The 23,315-nt window shown below is 34.8% G+C and overlaps 1 protein-coding gene across 1 annotated transcript in view; it reads left to right on the forward strand.

Annotated features, from left to right (window-relative positions):
* Positions 1 to 23,315, forward strand: part of SOX6 (SRY (sex determining region Y)-box 6) — a 245,163-nt gene that overhangs the window by 69,496 nt on the left and 152,352 nt on the right. The window contains exon 4 of the mRNA XM_009892024.1: positions 4,528 to 4,617. Coding sequence (XP_009890326.1) covers positions 4,528 to 4,617 — 90 coding nt within the window. The remainder of the gene's footprint in view (positions 1 to 4,527; positions 4,618 to 23,315) is intronic.

Below are 23,315 nucleotides of genomic sequence, written 5' to 3' on the forward strand. Positions count from 1 at the left end.
CCTATACCTTGATTGAATTATATTTCTGTATTGTTTATGAACTTGCTATGCATTTGCAATCATTATTAATAAATCAATGTGCTTTTGTCTTCTGTCACAAAGTAATGTATGTATTCAAGAAGAATTGTATGCAAAACAAATCATGTTTTAGAACTCATATCATTAATAATTATCAGTTTGCAGTATTGTTACAGCATGTTTTGAGGGAAGCTTATTATAAAAGAAATAACAAGGCACTGCACAGTAGCAAGAATAAGACAGTTCAGTTGATCACTGGTATAGGTGTTATAAATATGCCAGTCTGTACTATAGTGTTTTATTAAGTCTCAAAAAGTCAAAGCTGATTTGAAATAATAATGTCTGACAGTCAGTGCTTTGAAGTTTTGCTACTGCACTCTCACATTTAGGCTTTCTTTTATGTATGACTTTACCATAAAAAACAAAAACACACACACGGCATGAACGCTTTTTTTTTTTTCATATCTGTATTTCAAAGAAAGTTATAAAAGGCTACTTCAGTGAATTAAAAGGAAAAAAAAAAAGGAACAACCCCCCAAAATCGATGAGGATAGGTGCAGGCCACTGTAAGGTCATACAGTATTCATGTAAGCTATAGCTGGGGTTGGTAACTTGTTGAAGACTGTAAAAGTGAAATTAAAAAAAAAAAAAAAAAAGAAAAAAGGGGAAAATAAGGAAGAGACAAGAGGCAAACACTATCCTTGATAGGAACAAGATGACTTTCATTCAGTCGGAAGAACTTGAGAGCTTGGCTGTGATAGCTAACACACTCGTTCTTCATCATCAGTCGTGCAACAAAGAGCTGGATTCCTTCCATTCCATGACTGATTGATTACCCAATGGACAAATGTTAATTCTTTTCATTGATGCTTTGTCATTGTGGAGAGATCCTTTTCATCTAACACCTCGATGTTTTTTTCTTGGCTTTTTTTTTCTGCTTATTTATCTTTTAACATCCTCTTCTCATTCACCTTTGCAAAACTGTCATGTATAACAAGATTCTCACAGTACTTTAAACTCCTTTAGTCTACAATTAAAATTGCTAACAAAGTATGTAATAAACCATGATATTAAATAATACTCGATGATTTCATTTAGTCATCTCAGTCTAATTATACTTAACCTGTTTGCTGTCCTTGAAAGAAAATTTTTCCTAGTTCACAAGAGAAGAATGTAAAGGATGAGAAGCTCTGTGTTGTTAATATAATAAATTGCTCCAGTGCAACTCCACGAGTTTGATCTTGCACTTGTCAGTAGAAAATATGCTACTTTGCGGCATAAACCCAACTGTGGCTTATAAAGTCAGTGAGAAGAGCTAAAATTGTATAAATGCTAATTCCTTTCTTTCCCTCTTTTATAATTGCCTTTAACAAGAATAACCCTGAGTTTTGAAAATGACGGGATCCACAAGGTTTTGGAATGGTTCTGAAGCAGAGCCTCAGTGCCGGGAGAGTGATGCAGTGCAGATGTGAATTCGGGCTTCTTCCACGTTCAGTGCTGGATTCCGAGTCGATGTTTTGTTTCTATAATGAATCAAATCAGAAAATGAATCAATATGGATGAAGACATTTTACTGATGTCAGAATATATCTTTGTAGATTTTATATGTAGAAAAAAAATAATTTTCAGTGTAGAAAGAAGAAAAAATCTTTTTCTGATTCACAAACCTTTTCAAAATGTGTTTGTGAACACCGAATACAGAACTTGAAGGGAGACATGCCTTTCAAGTGTAAGCCTTTATATATAGATTCGTGTCTAATGTGGAGGACCTCCAGAGAGCTTTAACACATATCATTATTTTAAATTTTAAAAATTATGCAGATTAAACATGCTAATTGAAAATTTACAGAGACTTATTTCTACAATGTTATAAAAAAAAATTATTAAAAGGCCCATTGTGCGTGTTTTGCAATCTTCCCAATAACAAAATACAGTACTATAAAGTGTATGGTCAGATCTATAACACAGCGTTAGAATGATAGGGGTGTTTAAAGGAATGTTTCTTAAGGAATTTTTCAGTAATTTATAGAGATAAAAATTGTCTGTCTCTAGAAAGATGTTTTTTGCCCTTGTGTAATATAAGAACACTACAGATAAACATGGATGTTCTTAAGAACAGTAAGAGAAGAAATAAAGCAAGTGCTCTTGAGGAAATTATTTTATCAACTCCTGTGATATTCTGACTGTTTCCTTCTTTTTAAATTTAAGTGGTTTTCCTACTTTGTCGGAATTGAGGAAAATATCTTAGTTACAAAGCCATAGAATACATAACCTATAGTAAACATCAAAATAAAACTCTAAAGCTCTTTTTTTTAAGGGATGAGGGGTCTGAAATTTTGGCAGGGGAGAAACACAGAAACATCTTTTTAAACTAATGATGATATCACAAAAAAGGACAAATTATAATGTTCTATTGATAATTGGTGGTTATTTCTTGATTCTTCTATTATCAGGCCAGAACTCATAAAAGTAATAAGTGCCTGTTATTGTTAAAAGTAAATTGTTATTATATAACAAGTATTTTAACACTGCCTATTGCAACTTACAGCTCCTTAATTTTGTCTCTTTCATAGAAAGATATAATTAGTAAATAAATTAGCTTTTCTACTGAAATATTACTTCAAAAACATTTACGAGCTGTGTTGTCTTTCCAGGGAGGCTTGCATGGTGAAAATGTGTTGCAATTAAAACCTGATCTTTGATCTTTTGGTAGTCACAGTTTGTTTTGCTTTCAACTGGTTTGCATTTTTTTCTTTTCTTTTTTCTTTGTTTGTTGCTTTGTTTGTTTTTTTTTTTTTCAAAGGAGCGATGCTAGTGAGAATTTTTAGGCTGAAACCGCTTGCACCCTAAAATGTGATTGGCCTAAGGACCTTTGTCTTCCTTAAACTTCTCCCTAAATCTTTAACTCTTCCTTTTGTGACCTCTTTGAATGCTACTCCTCCCTCTGAGTATTTTTAGAATCCTCTGAGGTGGAACAAACTGTTACCCATTGCATTGACGCAGTCTGTGTTGCCATTCTTAATGTGGGCTTTTTGCTTTTGTTTTCACTTATGTGAGTGCTTCTGATGGGACTGCTGACATGAGAATTTTAGCAACGATTTGGCCTTAATCTGCCGGTAATTTAGCAGAAGATATGTTAGGCTTAATTCTGCCTTCTTGTAAAACCCAGTCCCCACCGGAGTGGGATCAGTGCAAATGTTGTCAAAATTTAGAACATTGTTAGTTATTTAGAAAGCATTGTGTAAATTGATCTCCTAACACAAAGAGCAGCTTGCAGTGAGAGTTTATAACACAAGGAGGTCTATGGCTATTCCCAGTGTATGCACTAAGAAACGACGCGCTCGGCACCACCCAGAGTGATAAGTAGTCTTATAATGAAGCCTCTTTGCAAAGATTTGTTTTAGGAATAGAGTTGCATTTAAATAATATTTTTGATATCTTGCTAAACTGGGCCTGAGGGTTTCCAGGGAGCATAGCAAAGACATTGTGGATGAGTCTGTCTACCAATGAAAGTAAATGCACAATGTTTGATGGAAATTCTATTATTACAAACTGGGAAGGGAAAATAAGTGTTCAGTCATGTGCAAAGTTTTCTTGATAATTGTTTATAAATCTGAATTGCAATTCTTAAAGCCATAAAACTGTGGATCTCAACTTCAGCCGTAAGAATTCCCATTTTAAAAATCACCTTTTGCAAGTTATCTGGAAGGTTATGTATAATTTAGCCTTCAGAGCCAATTAGTTTAATTTAGGAGCTGAAAAAACCTTTAGATTTTATTGAAGTCTGTTATGCTCAATGTCAAATTTTCTGGTGGGATTGGGGACTGATCATATGAAATTTACTAAGGCCAATCTTTTACTTTCTGCTAAGTGTAATGACTTCAGTGACGGTTTTGCGCACAGAAGGCCTCCCAGATTGGGGCAAAGATTTGAAATGTATTCTGAACTTCAAATTATGAAAGCATATCTTCTAATCATTGCATGTTGTTTATAGTGTACTGAGAAAATTTCTGATACTGTGAACATCCAATATGCAGAGTGCTTTTATGAATTCCATGGAGACATTATATGAATAACATTTGCGTTGACATGGGTATAAAAATGGGCTTCAGATGTCACTGTGTGCCAAATTTCCAAAAAAAGCTTCTAAATCTTCATGTATAATTTTGAGTGTACAATCATTCTCAAATGAAAAAGACAAAATTTGTATATACATTGGCAATCTATGCATGTAAATTGGCAGTTAGCATGCATAAATCCTGAACGAAGTTTTTCTTTCAATTAGACCCTTGTTAAATCCATAGTAACTCCATTAACCTTGGTGGAATTACTTTGGATTTAAAATGCAGTTAAATGAGAACTCTCCTTGGCTACAAGTTCATTTCCCTTTGAAATTATGGTCCAACTAGAACAGGGAGAACAGTTTTAAAAGAATGGCGGCACCTGTTTTCCTAATGTGTGAGAATATATTTGATAATACTTCCTTTTTTTTTTTTTTCCTTCAAATAGATTCATCCTGCATGGAAAAACTTCTTTCTAAAGACTGGAAGGAGAAGATGGAAAAATTAAACACAAGTGATCTCCTTGGAGAAATTAAAGGTATCCCAGCAGATCAAATTTTAAATGTTCGCATATATTTTAAAAAAGGTATTGAGGATTTTTTTAAGGTTCAGAAAAATAATAGAAATAACTATTGTAACTAAAGGGTGATTTCCTCTTTCGAGTCAACTCATCCTGTTTTTTAATGTTTGCCTTTGAGATGATGGGTGCACCTGCCAAATAAATAAATTAGAGTATGTCATAATCAGTTATAGGCAATATCAAGGATGTTACCACAAACACCTGGTTAGTTACATTAGTTCGGTAACATTAGCTATATATCTCTGTGACCAGAGGAAGAGAAAGACAGATCTTGAAAAAGTGGAGTTAGTGTACTTGGTACTGTTTCTTCCCAGTTGCATAAACTGTATGTGGAAACTGCTTTCAGATTATAAGAAGGGGTAATTGAATATTTGATTCAAAATTTGGACAAAAAACATAATAATTGTTTATTTTCATGCTATTCCTGTGGAGAAAGAGCAGCTCTGGATGAAATTCGGGACCTACTGAAATCAGTGCAAGTTTTGTTGCCTATATAGGTGGTACTTTCCAGTATTTCTAAGGTTGTTTGAACCAGCAATCTAGTAAAAGTAGAATTCTCCTGACAATTAAGTACTGTGTGGAAAACTTGAAGTGCTTTTCCCCACCCATCAATTCCTCCATGGATTTTCTTAGTGAGAAGAAATTCAGTCTTATTGATTAAGCAACAAATTAAAAAGGTGAGTTTTTTATGCTGTGAGAAGGGATCATAAGGCATGTTTGAGGAGTACACAAGGTGCCTACGATTTATTTCTCTTCTTTATTTCTCTTTAATTTTATTAAATTGCAACTATGAGTATGTGGAAAAATAAAGAATCATATGCATCATATTAATAAATCTTTACTACTTAAAAAAAAAGATACTATTTGATGAAAATTGATGCTTAGGGTTTTACATTTTCACCAGGGAAACTTAAGGTAGTTCAATTTTTTAATTATACAAACAGATGAACAATTGGCCCTTTTTAACAAGTAAGTTATAGTTGGTTCCTTCAGCTGATTCAGGACCAAAATCTATTGGATTCTCCTGTTGGATTTTTTTGGTAGAATTATGACAAAGCGTTTGTATTAGGCAGGTAAGAAATTCTATAGTAATGTCAGTGGGCGAAATATAGTGTGCAGTTTTACAGGAACATGTTAAAATTGACTGTAATAAAATAAAAAAAAAAAGTCTTGAAATCCCATTCTATTTAAAGCCATATTGTCTTTTAATAGTGTGGAAAACACTGAATGCTCGTTTGTCCATTAATTGCACAATATAGCTACTTAGTCTTTAAATAGAAACTACTTGAATGCTATTAGTGAATCAAAATTAAAAGAGGTGGGAACTCTAACAATGCAGAATAATGTTCTTTATTCTTTCTATGGCACAAGAAGCTTTTTCATGTGCTTTCATTTATTAAAGAAAAAGTTTGTTTTTCTGGATTTATGTTATTCCTCCTGTTTTCTTAGTATATATATTTACTGCAGAGCAAAAGGGTAGAGATCTTGCTCCTATCCCTTTTCTCATCTACCTGCAAAGCATTCTCACTCAGATTTGGCAGAATTTTCAACTCATTCAACTACCTTTTCTGGGGGTGTAGCCTATTAGCTGTATGAAAAGGATCGCTTGGTTAAGCTCATCAGATTTATGTGTTGACAGTCATTCAGTTAGTTTCCACAACTTACTTCTTGTGTCCCATCCCTAGAAACCTATTCTCAAGCGGTCTTAATGTTTGCACTATTCGTCTCCACTACTAGTTGACTTGCAGCAAGATGCAATACTGAATCTTTGCTACTGCAACCGCATTTAACATTTTTTCACTAACGGGCAAAAATACCAAAAAAAGCATACACAAACAAGGAAGATAAACGATGGTTGCTGTTATGTTGTGTTTTACCCTTGCGTATTCAAACCTCTTGACAAAGACATTAGTGTCATTTTATAGAAGAAGAAAACAAGGCACAGAGTTACATAGCAGGGGTAGTGGCAGGTCTGAGGTAGGACTCCTTTCCTTTGGGCTCCTTCAGGCTGGTTAACTCCCAGCTGATAAAATCGCTATCAACCTAATAGCCAGGTATTAACTCAAATTAGCATTTGTGTGCCTTAAATCATCTCAGAAAGAAAAAATCCAAACCCCAACAATCTAGCCCCAGGCAGCATGAAAACCAGATTACTTGGAGGAAAAAAAGCAAAGTAGGGGAACCAGAGAGAATTTTAATCTGCCAAAGAAGCTTACTTTAAAAAAATCTTTTCAGTGTTCACGGTGGTAGATTTCCAAATCATGAAGTTCGTTTTCATAGTGCTGAATGAAATTCCAGTTAGGTAACTAGCAGGGCATGATGAGGTCTGAGAGAACTACTTTAAAAGATGTGTCATCTTTGGGATGTCAAATATCTTTTTTCCTTAATTTCCATCAGATTCTAAATCAATTTTTTTTAACTGGCTGATATTTCTGGCTTTTTGCGGACTTTCTGCTCATATTAATGATAGCCTAACTTAAAGACATGAAGCGATGCAGTAAAAATAAATAAATGAGGTCATTAGGGGGAAAAAAAAAATCTTGATTTGTAAGAAAGTGAGGTGTGGTCCTGTGAGGAACTCCTCTTTGCACTGGCTGTTACTGGGAGTTGTTTATTCTAGAGAGAAGGCGTTGTGCTTGCTAAGGATAACCTGAGCACATACTCTTCCTCTGTGTCTGTGCAACTACAACCCTCCCCCCTTCAGGGAAAGACTAGCATCTTGGTTGTGGGAAGGCAGTTCACTAAGAATCAGTGCCAGAAAAAAGGATGAAAGCAGAAAAAAGATGTACCACTGACATAAACTGTTTCTATTCATGTTTGGGAAGCATATAGATGAGAAGAAAAGATAATTGGCTCAGAGAAACAAATAAAAATGGTATTTTCTTGCTTTACCTTCTATATTTAGAACACAATAGTGTTAATCAAGATATAATTATAAACTTTATCTATTAATTCGAACAATAGAAGCCAATACAAAAGTAACAAACAGTGAATCATTCCTTTTTTCTCTAAGTGGGATTGTTCCTGTTCACAATTACTCTTGCCTACTGTGCTTCATTTGTAAAACTGCTTTTTCTGAGTTTCTTTATTAGGATTTCAGTTATTGATAATCGTCCAGAATCTTCCTTGAATTCCAGCCAAACAAGCCATTGACTTCAGGGAGGTTGCATGAAACTCAGAGGAGCATTTGGCAGAATGCTTTGTAGCCAAATTCCAGTGGTTAAATAAGTCTGCTTGTTCATTTGATATGTTTATAAATGAAACGCATAGGTCAAATTTTCAAAGGTCTATGAAGCAGTTGAGCTGAGTTAAATGACCTGCTCACCTGGAAAAAACCCCACAGCTGCCCATGCAAGTCATTTGATTGTGTGCTATTTGCCAGTGTGTGCATGCAAATTAAATTTATTTAAGGTATACAAGCAATTTGTTAGGCTTATGTCCGGCTTTTGCAATGTTGATTTTTTGTATAAAAATTAGAATCAGGAAATGCTTTTCATTCTAATTTTTGTTCTCGCATATTTGAATAAACAAAGTGCTGCAGGACTCTTCTAAATTTCCAGATATTTGGGTGCACAGAGCTCTGTCCTCACCCTCCCTCGCTGCATGTATTTCTGTTGCTTAGTTATCTAGTTTTTCTTCAGCAGCCACAGCTAGGCAGAGTAGCATCATTTATCACTAGAGAGAGTCTGTTTTAAGTTTTCTGTTTCTGTTCCAAATATAAATCTCTGGAATAGCATAGTCTTGCATGCATCAGGCAGTTGTCCTACTGAAATAGCCCGCAATGGTCTTTCTCAGCATGCAGGGTCTTTGAAGATCAAATAAGCAAGGTCAGTCTTTAAGTAACTCGGGCAATGATGTTATCGAGAAAGGGTCAGAACTGGTCTAGCAGTCTTATAGAAGAGTGACTCCTGGGTCACTGGCTACTGTGTTGCAGGTTAGTTCTCTGCCTTCCATTGGTGGTGTTTACAACTGGAACTATCTATATTTATAGGCATTGTGACTTGAATGTCACATACTGTCTTTGTACAGTATACTCTATTTCAGGAAGGATAGTGATTGATGTCCATAGCTTGATCCAATACAGAAGGCTGTTTGCATTGTGTTTCCCATGCTTATTCCTTCCCCTTTTATAGTTGCTGCTTTATTAAAAAGGCCCTTTTAGGCCCATCTTTCCTAGTTCATGTGATGTATACACGTTTAATGACCTCAGATTATTTGGATAGGGGGGAGGCAGCATGCCTGTTTCCTAGGAAATGTTGAATTTAGTAAAATGAAGCGACTTCACCCACTTGATAGTCTCCTTGTAAGATATGCTATAAACAATATGGAAAATTATATTTGTGCCTGGTATGGAAGAGATGGAAAGAGGTGTTTTCTAGGAGGATTTTTTTGTGTCTGCATTAATGACTGGAAGAGAACAGTGAGGCACAACTGTTTGACTCTAGTAATTTAACACTAGCCGTTTCTGGAATAGTCTTGGAGAGAGTTCTGCATGAATGAATCCTTGAGAAAGTTATGGTTTCTGTGTTTTTACAGTGAAATAAATTTTTTCTTAAAATATGCATGATTTGCAAAACATCTCAAAATGCTATTTTTGCTTCTATTATATAAAATTTGTCTTCACAGATAAGCTTTCGGGTGTTTCTTGATGTACTATATCAAATGTGAAGACCGTTTTGAGGAAAATAAATCTGATGTTTTCCTGTAGTCCTGACCAACACTGTAGTCTAGATTTGCAGTAATTATTTCTCAGTATAATTGCTGAAATTTCTTTCTCATGAATTCTAAGGGTATATAACAGTCTGTCTTATAAATATGTATAAATAAATATATATAAGTCTTATATCACAGAGGCACTCAGAGGTTTTTAATTATGTCACTTTGTATGGCTATAGACATTTCAAAGCTCTCCTTTGTGCTCTCTGTTATAAACATATTTTATTTCTTTTGAAGTCTGTGTGATATACATACTAGCAATTAAAAACCCAGCTCAGGCTTTGAGACACAAGGTCTTCTTAATTAAAACTCAAACAAAAGCTACAAGCAAAAGCCCCACTATATGATTAAGGTCTAAAGTGTTATGATACATTAGAATCATTGTTAACTGCTAGGATTTAAAAAAATCAATACACAGGAAAAAGGATCAACTGGTTCCAATTAGTGAAACCAATGAAAGCATCCAGCAAAACATAAAAAACAACGCAACCCAGAACCCCTACACCCAAATCCTTAAGAAATTGGTCCTGATTAGAAATATACCACAGGCTATAAAGGTTTCTTGTAATGTATTTATTACCATAATCCAATGAAGTGATATGTTAACTTTATGTTGTAGCTCTCCAAATCAGAGGGATATTTTTTGTTTTGCCATTTCTCAGGTCATTAGCATTTTATGTAACGTGTTACAAAAGCTACATTTCCAGGTCTCACCTGACCTTGTAAATTAAGTGGTACCTTTTTGAATGACTGAATATTTCAGCAGCGTTTTCAATAGTTAATGTCTGCATACTCTTTAGTCTGATTTGCTTGGAGAAGTTAATGGCTTCCAAAACAAGAATATTTTGGTTAAACTTACCATGTCTCATTGTATCTATTTGTTATGATTAAGATACCGATAGAACTAGTTAGACTAATCACTTGTGTGAATTAGATTAAACTATATGGTCTTATGTCATATTGATTTTTTTAGTATGAAATACTTTCCTCCAGATTCTGGGTTTAAATAGGCATACCCCAAACTGTACAGACAGAGGGTAGTTCTGTGGAAATGAGTAGGACTGCTCACTGTACATAGTGCTATTATTTAAATTATGTACATGTAAATCTTGGCAGGATTGAAGCTGTACTTAGCATAAAAAAAACCCAAAGTCAACATTTCTGTTGCTCTGGTCTTTTGGTCAGAGGGTCGTATTTCAGTGGCACCTATCACAATCATGCCTGCTTCTAATGTTAAAAATTAATGACTGTAACCGTTTCTAGTTCTTAAAAATCCACAACTATAAATTACATTGTAATCAACCTTTCACATAAATCAAGTTCTCCATATTGTTGAATACGTTTTAGATATAATACCAACCAGGATGCATGCAGTATATTTCTAGGCACACAATTAATTTGTTACTTACTGCAATCACATATATCTATATATTTTTTACCTTACCGGTGTATGTTTCTAAGCTTAACAACTCAGAGCTAAATACATGAACTCCGTACTACACTCAAATCAATGAGACAGCTCACTTATGTGCTGTGTTCTGGTGAACTGTCCCCCAGATAGTGTACTAAGAAGTAGTATCAACTGTTCATGACAAAAAAGAATAAGAAGGATAATGATGCTGATAATAAGGAACTTGAAACAGCAATACGTTTATTGGGCACATTAGAAAAGACCGCCTTCTAGAATTTGAGCCATTCTTCATTTGTACAAATAGCGACAATAACATGTATGGTATTAAACCATGTTTATTTTCAATACCATTTAATTTTTTAGCAGAAAAAGGATTGAATATAAACTAAAAATTACAAGTAGGTTTTCTTCACTTTATCTTCAAAAATTTGCCATTTTCTTCGGTTAGTAGGTTGTTTTGGTATCATATATATCTATTTTTAATTTTCATTATATCAGTAATTGTTTTCTTTCATAAATACAGAGCCTTTAACAGTAGTTGAAAGGCTTCTGTGTTGAAGAAGCCTATCACTACTTGGAATTTAAGGCCTTCTCTTGTGATACTGGATCTCAGTGGCAAATTTCCTTTTAATTCAAATCCCAGTTTAGTCACCAGTACAGTTGCTTACGTTTAGCAAAATAAAACTTCTAATGAGGACAAATATACAAGTTCATATGAAAAAGCAAGTGTATGTATAGGAGTCTGCACTGCTAAAACAAGAGTGGAAGCTCCATTTCTTGTGTTCTATCATGCTTCAGTGCTTTTGGCTTTTTGGTGCACTAGACATATATAGTCAAATTCTAACAAATTAATGAATGTGTGCATTTGACTAGAACGATGCATATAGGCACAGTACTGAAAAGACTGAAATTTTCTGATCTATTTGTGTTCTGGGGAAACCTGTAGATGTACTTTATCAGTGTTTTGTCACAGGAGTTTCACATTAAGGAAATCTTTGATTTAAGTGTCAAATACAAAGAACATACTCCTGTAGTGCTCTGTCTCTATGGATACTGAGCAACCTGGGGAAGGGTGTAAGGAAAGGGCAAACATACAGTAATATTTCCTCAATATATTCTTCCAATTTTCCATGAAATATGATTAATAGGCTTCTTGATTCAGAGGTGGTACATTCGAGTTAAATGGCCCTTGATAGAATTATCATCTATGAACATGTCCAATCACTTTTCAAACCTTTAATAGACAGCTGGAAAGTCTGGGGGGATAAGCTCAGCAGTTAACAATATGCTGTATATTTGAACTTAGTACCTTGTAGGTGTCCCCTAGATCTTGTATTGTAATGGACACGGAATGGTTGTTCCCTGTTCATCTTCTCTGGTATGCTACATTCAGTTGTCACTTCTCCTGGTTGAAAAGTGAAGATATATTTATGCCTTATATGAAAGCTGTTTTGTACTTTGGTCACTCTCCTCACCCTTCTCTGCAGTTAATTTGGAAAAAAGTCTTTTCCACAAAATATCCCTATTCTGAGCAGCATCAAACTTCGGCACCAATTAATGAGAACCTTTGTAACAATCGTTTTTGCCTCAGTTGGTTTTAAACTCCCTTTCTGAGTTGGGAGTCTGTCTTGAAGAGGGGTCTTGATGTCTGAATGTTGTGTGGTAAGGAGAGCATCCTGATGATATCAAAGATATCAGTTTTTTTTTTCTTAAGGGACATGAAAAATACCTTACTGGGAACTTTACGAACTGTGGACCCAGGGGTGGCTCAGAAGTGTCATCTGCAAAACTTAAAGGACATAGCGTTAGTATGAAGAAAAAATGAAGTAAGAGCACATTTGGGAAACTTGCATGCAACTGAGAATAGCAAGAATATAATGTGCAACCTGACACAGCCACTGCCTCAAAAGCCTAAGCTCAATGAGGAACAGCAGAAGAAATACAGGAAGGGTTGTCCATGTCCTCTCTAAACCAGATGACCCTTGGGAGGAGGTGAACTATCAGTATTTTTTTCAAGAGGTCTTGACTTGTCTAACTGTGTTGCCTCACTTCAGATCTGACCAATGACATCTGACAGTTTTCTGCCGAAGTGCAGATCTAGCCAAACTCAGCTCATTTTCCGTGTTTTCACCTCCTCCTGCCAACATTAAAGTGGTTTCAGGCTAATCAGGATCCCGTTGCTCCAATCAGGTCATTCATGATGCCACCCTCTTGGTGAGTGAAGTGGTCTCAATTCACTGTCTCCCATCTATCCCTCCCCAAATATTCATTTTGGATTAAAGTAAATAGTTTCTCTCTTTTCCTCTCCCTCCAACTTTCTTTGGTTCTGGCATGATTTGCCGATGGAGAAAATTTTCAAAAACATTAGAAAGATGAAGTCTTATCAATTAATATGAATATACTAATTGTAAAGCAAATTGAGAGTGCTATATTGAAACAGTTTCCATAGAAAATTTGTTCAAACAGAGGAAACAGAAATAGAAACCTATTAAGGGCATAACCTGCCCTGATTCCATGAGTTCATCGTAGGTATTACCCTCTGTCAATAAAATTAGTAGATTTATACCCAGGCAGCTTGGTCAGAAATGGTTCTTTGTCATTAACTCTCACACCGAAATTCTGTAATTATGTACATATTTTTTCTTACCCTTTTTTCTTTACATTGCTGTTAGTTTGACCCCCATATCCTCATATTTACCTTGTTCTGTATCAACATGAACGAAGAGTTTAATGTTAGTCACATTGTCATAAATGTTCTTTAAGAGTCATACAAGATTAAGCTGAGACCTGCTCAATAGCTGTTTAAAAATTGTTGCCCCGTAGATAGCAGTAATGAGAGGCTAACACACTCATGTTGGGAATGAATCCTCATGTCTATTAAGATTTGTTTGAATAGGTTTCCATCACAACAGGTGCACAATTATTTTATGAGTAAAATATTATCAGCTTTCCAAATTAGCCAGGGCAAAATGCAAGTTGTCTGATTAAATAATCAAACCCAATACTTAAAATGCACTTGATTTCCACAGGAATTTTAAGATGCTAAGTCCCAGTCTATCAGTGAAACTGTGATTGTTTGCAGCATGCAAGTAGCAGCTTGTAGAGTATCCTGTTTGGTATGTTTTACATAATTCATCCTGCATTATACAAGACAAAACCGCTAAAAAAGCATATAATAATAGGTTTTACTTCTATTCAAACAATTTTATTCTACCAATGAAGGTATTACACTGTGCATTAAAATCAGAAAAAAAAGTGGGCCTCTAATGGAAAATAGTTAGAAAGTGTTCTGCATTCAATTAGGAGGCGCATCAGTTTAGAAATACAAAACCCCATGTTGTTTTTTAAATAATTTAGTTTATGAAGGGGGAGGGAAAAAAGGAAAATCCTCTGAATCAGTGCAGTGTGGAGATCACATATGTCACCAGATATTGAATAGCCTGGTAAACACAGTGACTCAGAGACCCAAGAAATGGGTAAAATCTGAAACAGTAGGTTCACCACGAATGGAAAACTTAGCAGTGCAGCTGTTAGACGCAGATTATATACAGGTAACTGTTTGTTTTCATATCTCAATCTGTTTGCCAATCAAGGAATGCTATGAATCAGGAGATGGGATCTCAAATACAAAACCACAAAGTCAGAGACAACATCTGGAGGAGCTCCAAGCCACAAAAATTAGGGAAGAAGCACAGAGGGAACAAAAACTGTAAATGGATTCTGTCTCTATATACATTGAATTTAAATAATTGTGTTGATACATCAGTAATAATAATTGCTGATAAAAATTATAGTCCTTATTTTGGGCAGCAATATGTTTTACTAAATGTGAAATTAAATGCAATTTGTATTAATTAGGGATAATATGAAAGTATGTAAGTGGTTGACATTTCCGACATTTTTAAACATACTACTATATGTGAAGATACATCTTTTGCATTTGTTTTGACTTAGAAATACTGCCGATTGATACATGCCCCATATGTGTTCTGCTGAAATAAGATTACAGTTCTGTCCCCTAAAATCAGAAAATTATTTATAAACAAGGTTCACCATACTTTGAAATTTAGTTATGGGATTTGATCATTGATGTAACTGTTTACCAGACAATTGTAGTTCTCTCTGGAAGCTGGAATACAGTCTTATGACAGATACTAAATCAAAGTCTACTGTTAAAATGCAACTATTCAAGTTGCAGGATTTCAAAAGTCAGTGTAGTGTATACAGACATTTTATGTAGGTTTGTACAACTTAAGTTTTTCTAAATGTGGGAAAGCTTACAGTGACTTCAAGTTTTGATTGGTAACATCAAAGGAATATAAACAGAGGTTTACTAAGGAAGGTAAAAAAAATGAAATGGGCATAACTGTTCTGTGGTTTATTTTTTCAGATTCATTAAGAATCATAGAGTTCCTTTTAACTTGTAACTGAAAGAACTTCTTTTTACCTTCGCTGCTTTACGCTGGTGCCAGGATCCATTTGCCTACGTATTGTTGAGATTCTGCAACAGTCACAGGATGACTGTGGATTTTCTTTTAGGGGCTGTAGTGAATAGGGGATTCCTACTTCAGGATGTATTTGTAAATTAATTAACCCTCTTCTCTATTTTATTGGGTTTTTTTCTCACCTCCCAAGGGTCTTGCAGTGTAATTTTGGGTCTCTCAGACTTCAGCCAGACATGAGGGTGCCCACTACTTCTGAAATGTAAGGATTTTTCTAAAAAGAAACACTTTAGCCTATCAGGTTGCGGTCTGCCACTTTTCAAGATAACAGTTAACAAGATACAAAGGCACTTTGGATCTCTCTGCATACTCCCAGATAACATATCCCACCCTCAGACAAATATGAACATTTGGTGCCATAGTAAGAATTTTCCATCTGCTGACCTGGAAAAACCGTAGTCAGTCTCCACGCATAGCTTAAGTTCAGTTAACTTCATAGATAGGTAAGTCTCTTTTCCAGTTGCCTTGCATGTGTATAGCGCTAACACTGAGAAAACCACTTTTCTAAATTCTAGTTACAACTACTGAAAAGGGCTATGGTGATAATCAGCAAATCACCCATGACAAAATATAGGTCTTAATATAGCATGTCAGCTGAATCTGCTATAAGGAATTTACATTATGACAGCTATGCCTATGTAAAATGTTTGAATGCATTAAACACATAAAAATTAATATAAAATTCAAGTTTGGAAGTGAGGGAAAACTGAAGATTTATGTAATGAAAATGTACGTTGTTTAACTTGTTTTAATGAAATAGTCTTCACAAAGGAGAAGCGTGTTCCTTGCAATAGGCCCACTCCGATACCTGCAGCGTGATATGTTAAGGGAAAACACTGCTCTTCACTGATCAAAGTCAGATCCCATAGACCAGCTGGCATCACCAATGACAGGGCTGAGACTGCGGCTACTATCCAAAATGGCAACAGTTGTAGACTCAGTTTCTGTGATAACAGCCTCTGAGAGGTGTGTATGGGTTTTTTTTTAAGAAAACTAACATGCTGTTTTTCATTGGAGTCCTAAAAGAGTTCGTTTTCTGTTGTTCATCAACTCAAGTTATATGATATTTGTTTAATGTTCTTGGCTGATAGCTAGAAGATAGGACATGGTTAAATGATATGTGAGAATTAGAAAGTTAGTTGGTAATGCTTTTGCCATGCATATTTATTCAGGCTTTTATGGTAGTGCTCTTTTTTGTCAGTGTTAGCTATGTCATAGAAAGCGTAGAGTTGTGTAGTTGGTTAAGCAGCTAAGTCTCTCCTCTTAGAGTATATATATTTGACTTAATACCTATAGCAACACTGAGTGCTCATTAGTAAAAATTTTTATTTTTTGCGTAGGGAAATAAGTGTGAATATATGTGTTGCCTTATAAATGCATTTTCTGTATTTTTGTCTTTACATGTCAAATTATTATACGATCATCCTCTTAGCCTAGCTGGTGGTCTTAAATGGACTTTTGTCTGTGTATGTTGAGTCCCTGATATATCTGAAAGCTTACTGCAAGCTTAGCTTTACTGCAAGCTGCTGAGGTCCCCTAAATGCAGAACATTTAAGATACACAAGAGCAGAAACATCTCATCTTTGATATTGCATATTAAGCCAATAATGGAAGAGCTCCAAGAAGGAATTTGAAAATTTGTAAGTGAATGCAGTACTTGCTACTTGGAAGTTACCAAAGTGCTGGTGTTAGATGCTTAATGTATTTTTTAAAACATAGCCATAGATCTGTCTGCAATAGTAAGAGCCCTAAATCCCGTAAAAAAACCTCAGTCCCAGAGACACCTAAATCTAAGAAACCCCTTGGAAAAATACCCAAGATCTTTACAGATGCAGCCAGATTGAAATTTTGATGGATATTTAAAATTCATAGGGAGGAAATGACCATAAAAATACATTGCTTAAGTGCAAAATTATTTTGCAGTCACAATTAGCCTTCATCTTAATTGGCAGTATCTCAGCATCACAGTTACACTGACGTAACTTCTGAGAAACATGGCAGAGACATTGCAGCAAGTTGCAATAGGTATGTTGTTCCAGACATAGCTCATGTTTTCAATAGGTCACTTAAAAGGAAGATGATTAACTTTCAAAACCAATTGAGAGAAGTCTCGGTAGAAATCTGTTTTCCCTGCTTCTGCTTCTTCTTCATTTGTGTTTTTAGTTTTAGTGTCTTGTTATGAAGGAAAAATAATGATAAAATTGCAGTCACTGTAGAAATAAAGTAATGAAAATGCAACCCGGACAGTGTTATATTGTCTTAAGGAAAGAAGAATAATTAGGAGATCCCAATTTCTTAAATATATTCCAGGTCTATTTATAAAATATTGAATTAGAATGCATTTATGATGGAATTCAAAACCTCTTGGTGTATTTCCTACATGCTCCCAGTATTTCAAGATTTATTCTTAATTATCCTTAGACTGTGCTCAAAGTTTTGCCTGAGTTCAGGCCTTTGAATATTAAATTATATTTAGTCTTTTGAATAGGCAGTATCTATGTTTTCATTCTGAGTGATCCTGTTTGAGTGGCGGAATACATATATAAGCACAACAAAATAACATGATACCACTCTGGTTTGGGACTGTGAAGAATTTCATTACCAGTGATTCTGTAGCGAAGGGCTGTGTTAAATGTTTTGGTTTGTGATCAACTAGGTATACAAATAAATTGAATTAAGAAAATTTCCAACTGTACTTTTAGTCGCTTCTAAGAAACATCTGGCTAAACATACTCATGCTTGTGGTTAGAGCATAATTATACCAGAACACTCTTAGAATATGTGTGGAACTTCAGTCTGCAATGTAGGCCACCTCCTTTGTACTCTGGTTAATGTGATTTGGGAGGTTTTTCTGTAGTTAGAAAACTTGACTGATAATTTTGTGGCATATTTCATAGGAGCACAAGAAGCTTATCCTAGAATTCTAATTTGTTCTGGAATGTGTTCTATTTATTTATTTATTTATAAGATAAACCTTGAGGGGACAATAAGTATGGTTTACTTGTTTGGGTTTTGTTTCTCATACCCATACAGTGAAGTTGTGATTATTTCAAAAGGCATAAGATAATTCAAATCTGTAGCATTAATATGCTCTGCTGAATTGGTTTTACAGATTACTTGGTTGTGCATAGCAGATAAGTAGCACTTTCAATTTATAACTGTTTGATTATCAAAGAAATTTAAAATAATATTCAGATTTACAAGCCTGAAGCTGCCAATTTTGACCACCTAATGCCATTATTAATGAACGTAACAGTGGACCTGTTTCAAAGCCCACTGAAATAAGTGTAAATCCTTCAACTGACTTCTGTGGGCACATTCTAAATGTATAAAATGTTGTTGCTTTTCCATACATATCAAAGGCTTTTGACTAAATTGTCTCTTCTCAGATGAAGTAGGAAGTTTCTTCTTTACAGCTTCCATGATAGACAGGCTATGCTAATGTCCTTGTTTTGCAATAAACTTTGCTTCTTCATTACTTATCACCAGAGGCAATGAAAATCTTCAGAGGCAAATATAAGTTTTTCATTGATATACTTGTTTGTATTTGTAAGACATGAAAGATGAACATGTAATTAAGATCAAAATTAAAATTTATATTTAAAGTATATAAATCTTGCAGTACTAATACTCCTCATATTTATATTTAGACATTTCTGAGTGGTGTAACTAATAACTACTAACTAAAAACTCATGGAAGTAACTTATTAAATAAGATATAAAAAGTAACTGCAAGACATCATAAGTCAGAGTACATTTCACAGGGGCACATCTCCTCTCCTGTGTATAATGTGCATTCTGGATGCAGTAGAAAAAATACATTTGGGTCACAATTTTGAGTATAGGAAGAGAGGCAAGATTCCGAGAGTGTTTTGGATTGGGATCCTCAGTGTTAGCTTTAAGGCAAATGAACTCCAATAATTGAATCCCAATATGTACATGGGTCAGCCTGTTTATAAAAAAGCTGCAATGGCACCTATGGAAAGGATCTTTTCCCTTCTTGCACCCATAGAGAAAAGTATTGATTCCCGTCCTTGTTCTCATAGACCTTCCTAGTAGACAGATGCTCAGGTTCAATATAAGGCACCACATCGTCCTCTTTAAAACTGGATTAGCTCCGCAGGAAGATACAGCGATGACATGTTTTTTTTCACCTGATTTGCACATGTCCAACTGTACACATAAAAGCTGTACAGACTTAAAATGTTACCTTTTCTTACCATCACCCCATGTATGTATTTATAGACACTACAGTGCAAAGTATTCCTCACTACGTAAAGAATCGTGTTATTTCTGCAAATACTGTGACAAAAAGCAGAAAAAAAAATATTTAAACCCCTCCTTTTTTGTAGCTTGCTGTTTAACATGGAAAACTTAATTAAAACATAGGATTCTTTTTCATCTTTCATTATTAATCTATAGTGTAGACAATGTGAGAAGACTGAACAAACAGGCAAAAGCTTCTTTTCCATCATGAACTTTTTTATGACAGACAAATATCAGCTAACGACACCACAATTAACTGTAAGTTCTATTATATAGGGAAATTAATGTAATCTAATTCATACCAGCTATACTCATCAAATGAGATATTAAACTAACTTCCTCTAAACTCAGCTTCCTTCCAGTCATTTTAATGCATGTACATATACAATTCTCTTTCCAGAATAAGATTAGATAGAACAGATATTCAGTTCATCCCTGTGATTGAGATACAATTTTTAATTGGAGGGCTCTTCCTTACAAACAAGTGCTTTTTTTGCACTTGCAGCACAACAGGAAGAAATACTAGTTTAAAAAGAATGAAAAATTGTACAGATCACTTGGAATTGTATCATGTTTACATAATAAAAAAATAAGATTCATTTTGAAGAGTATCATGGTACCCAGAAATCACTCGTTAAAGTTAAAATTGAATATGGAAACAAAATGAATTTTATCCAGCTGTACGCTGTTATGAAAGAACAATCAATGAAATGGAGCAATTTCAAAATCAGTCCTGAATTCTCCATTTACTTTTTTCTTCTCCAGCAGACTCCTAATCTTTTCGTGTTCGTTGATAAGGACCTACTTATTCGAGACTGTCATCAATTGTGACTCTCAACATTGTAATTCCAAAGAAGATACTACCTATAATTGTATAAGCAAAACAAAATATCATTTCACATCTAAAAGAGGAAGTTACAAAAACATATCGTACACCTTTTACTGCAATGCTTTCTATGAATAGTAGAGATGACTTGGCGTTCATATGTCAGACCATCCGTTCCTCCATATCAAGGCACGGGTGCAAATATTCATCTAGAACTAAAATATTTTTCTTATGTTGTGGAAATGAAGGGTAGGGTTTTTCCATTGATTTCAAACATCTAAAACATAACTTAACTAAATTAAGATATAGCGACACTGCTAATGTAGCAGAACTCCATTCAGTAAATTTTGTGAGTTGGAAGAGGAAAAAAAATTATCCAGATAGCAAAATAATGTTTAGGACAAAATGTTATTGTGTTGTAATCCCTTTGAAGCTGGTGTGAAAGGTGGGGCAGTATTTCTCTAAGTAAGCACCTCATTCTCAGTTTCACATTAATCTATGAGCTGCTTAAGGAAAGAGGTAAGAATTTAATAATTCTTAAGTAAGAATTTAATAAGAAAGTGCATGTAAAAAGCAGCCTCAGACCTAAACCCATGATGGTGCTATAGAATATGTATATATGTATAGGCTTCGTTACTAGCATTTCTACATACCTAATATAGTGAGTTTTGGAGAAATAGAGAGATAGAATGTCATTAAAAACAACGTTAGTCCATAATGTTCGGTGATGGCATATTTTGCACTTTGATATATCTGCTATTGGTCCTCTGATAATAAAAACTCAGCCAAAGCTGATGAAAGAATGCATGTGGTTTGAGTCAGGCTCAGAGATAAATTAATAGGGAAAGTGAACAACTGGCTTCACTTACTATTTGTGGGAACGTGGGGATCAGTTCTCATACTATTGTAAATAAAGGATATTTCTACTGAAGTTTCTGGTTCTACACGTATGCATAAATAATGTGAAGAGAGAATTAGGCCTGCTGAGTTGTCAATTCCAGTGTAATGAAGAAGTTACAAGCATTGTGAACATCATTGTTACTGAGGGACTTGATTTTTCTGATATTTAGAACTTGTGTCGTGTCTTGAGAAGGAAAAACTTTGGTTATCTCCATTTCCCTATGAGACTTCCCCTGTTTTGTTATGTCAGAACTTGAAGCATTATAGGACCATTGGGTTGGAGTTAGTGGTACAGCCTTTGTAAATGAGAAAAGTTACAGGATTTAAGTTTCAAACCTTTTTTATGACTTTCTTATCTCCTTGAATAAGACAAAGCACCTGCCTGCTATTGTTTTTTGTGCTTAATGTGTGTTCTCTGATAAGGAAAGGTGAAACAATCTTGTGCCATTTTAAATTAAGATATTAACTTCCACCAAAAAAAACAACTGGTAAACGTGATCTGTGTTGGGGATGTTTGCACAGAGAAGGTTCCTGAAAGTTTATTCCTACTGTGACATTTAAGTATTTCTACTATCCTTATTAATACAGTTTCTGGCATCTCACTGTGGTTTTTCTACAGAAGAGGAACTGTTACATAATTACATGACAGTTAGATTTTCTTTTTTTTTCCTGTTTATCAATTCTTTTTATTTCCAATACCTTTTTTATCCCTTTTTTGTTTTTAATATCCTATTTCCTTCTGTTCTATGGCCCACAAATACAGTTTGGAATCTTTACTGTTCCTACCATCAGAATAACATCCTCCTCTCCTTCCCCTTCCCCGATCTAGGGAAGTACTGTCATCTGTATTTAAATGGGAAAAACTGAAACTGAAGGTCAGGATATTTTTTCAGCTCTCTCAAGTCCTGACTGCGTACCTTAAATAGGTGGACCATCTTTCCTCCTCTCCTGTGTGTAATTTTTTTTTGTTTTTTACTTTAAAAGCACTGGAATTGAACATTAGAGTCAATAATAATATTAATAATACAAATTTTGCTCTCCATATTTTACTTTGGTGTGCTATACCCTGGGATACAGTCTTCTCAGTTAACAGAATAAAACTTCTCATTTTTCTTTTCTCTTTACTTCATATTTTAATGTTTGTGTCACTGTACAGATTACTCACAGCTTGTGGGCTCTGCTCTATCATTATATTCTAATTCAGCAAGAACAGGTTGGCTGGGAGTTTTTAGTGGCAATATAAAATACGTATTTCTCTGTTTATATCCAGTATTATCACATTTTTCCCACATAGAGTCTGAACAGCTCGTATTGACTATATATGAAGCGTTTCTAAACCCACTGAAAGCACTAAAGTATTCATAACTGAATCTCTACTTGCTGCTGAAAAACCGTAGGAATAATTTATTCAAAAAATTGTCATCTTCCTTCCACATGCACATGCATGAATTAACACTTAATTTGTACTTGAATTAACACCTAATACGTACTTCTAGTATTATATAGAATGTAAGGTGACAAGCTCTTCTAGAATTTGAGAGTAATTCTAAGAAACTGGCTAAAGTTTTTTTTTATTTCTTTTTTTTTTTTTAAATAACAAACGATACTAAAGTAGAATTGTATATATGAGATAGTAACAAAATCTCTAAACATAGTTAAAGTCCTCCAAGGATTACATCAGATAGAGTTCTTCTTTTCATGCGTGTTAAAGAAAGTAAGGAGTCCAAGACATTTGTTGGAATTCTGCTTTTTTCTGGGTGCCGGTTTGGAGGAGGGGGAGGTTGAAGCTCTGGCTAACATCACATTCTTTCCTACATTCCTGACATGGATTTACATTTTAGGACTCAACTGCGGATTCATCATATCCCTAAAAATGGGGCAACGTATCATTGTGCTGCTCTAGTGCCCAGGCACTACCCTATCCAATCCTTTGCCTAGCAGATTACTTTGACAGTTTTGGAGCTGTTTGGTAGTGACTTGCGAAGAGTTTATGTTGATCCAATCACTGCAGTGTCTTTCATTTGAATATGTTGGT

The sequence above is a fragment of the Charadrius vociferus genome, unplaced genomic scaffold (genome assembly GCF_000708025.1).
Source record: "Charadrius vociferus isolate BGI_N301 unplaced genomic scaffold, ASM70802v2 scaffold179, whole genome shotgun sequence".
Classification (NCBI taxonomy): Eukaryota; Metazoa; Chordata; class Aves; order Charadriiformes; family Charadriidae; genus Charadrius; species Charadrius vociferus.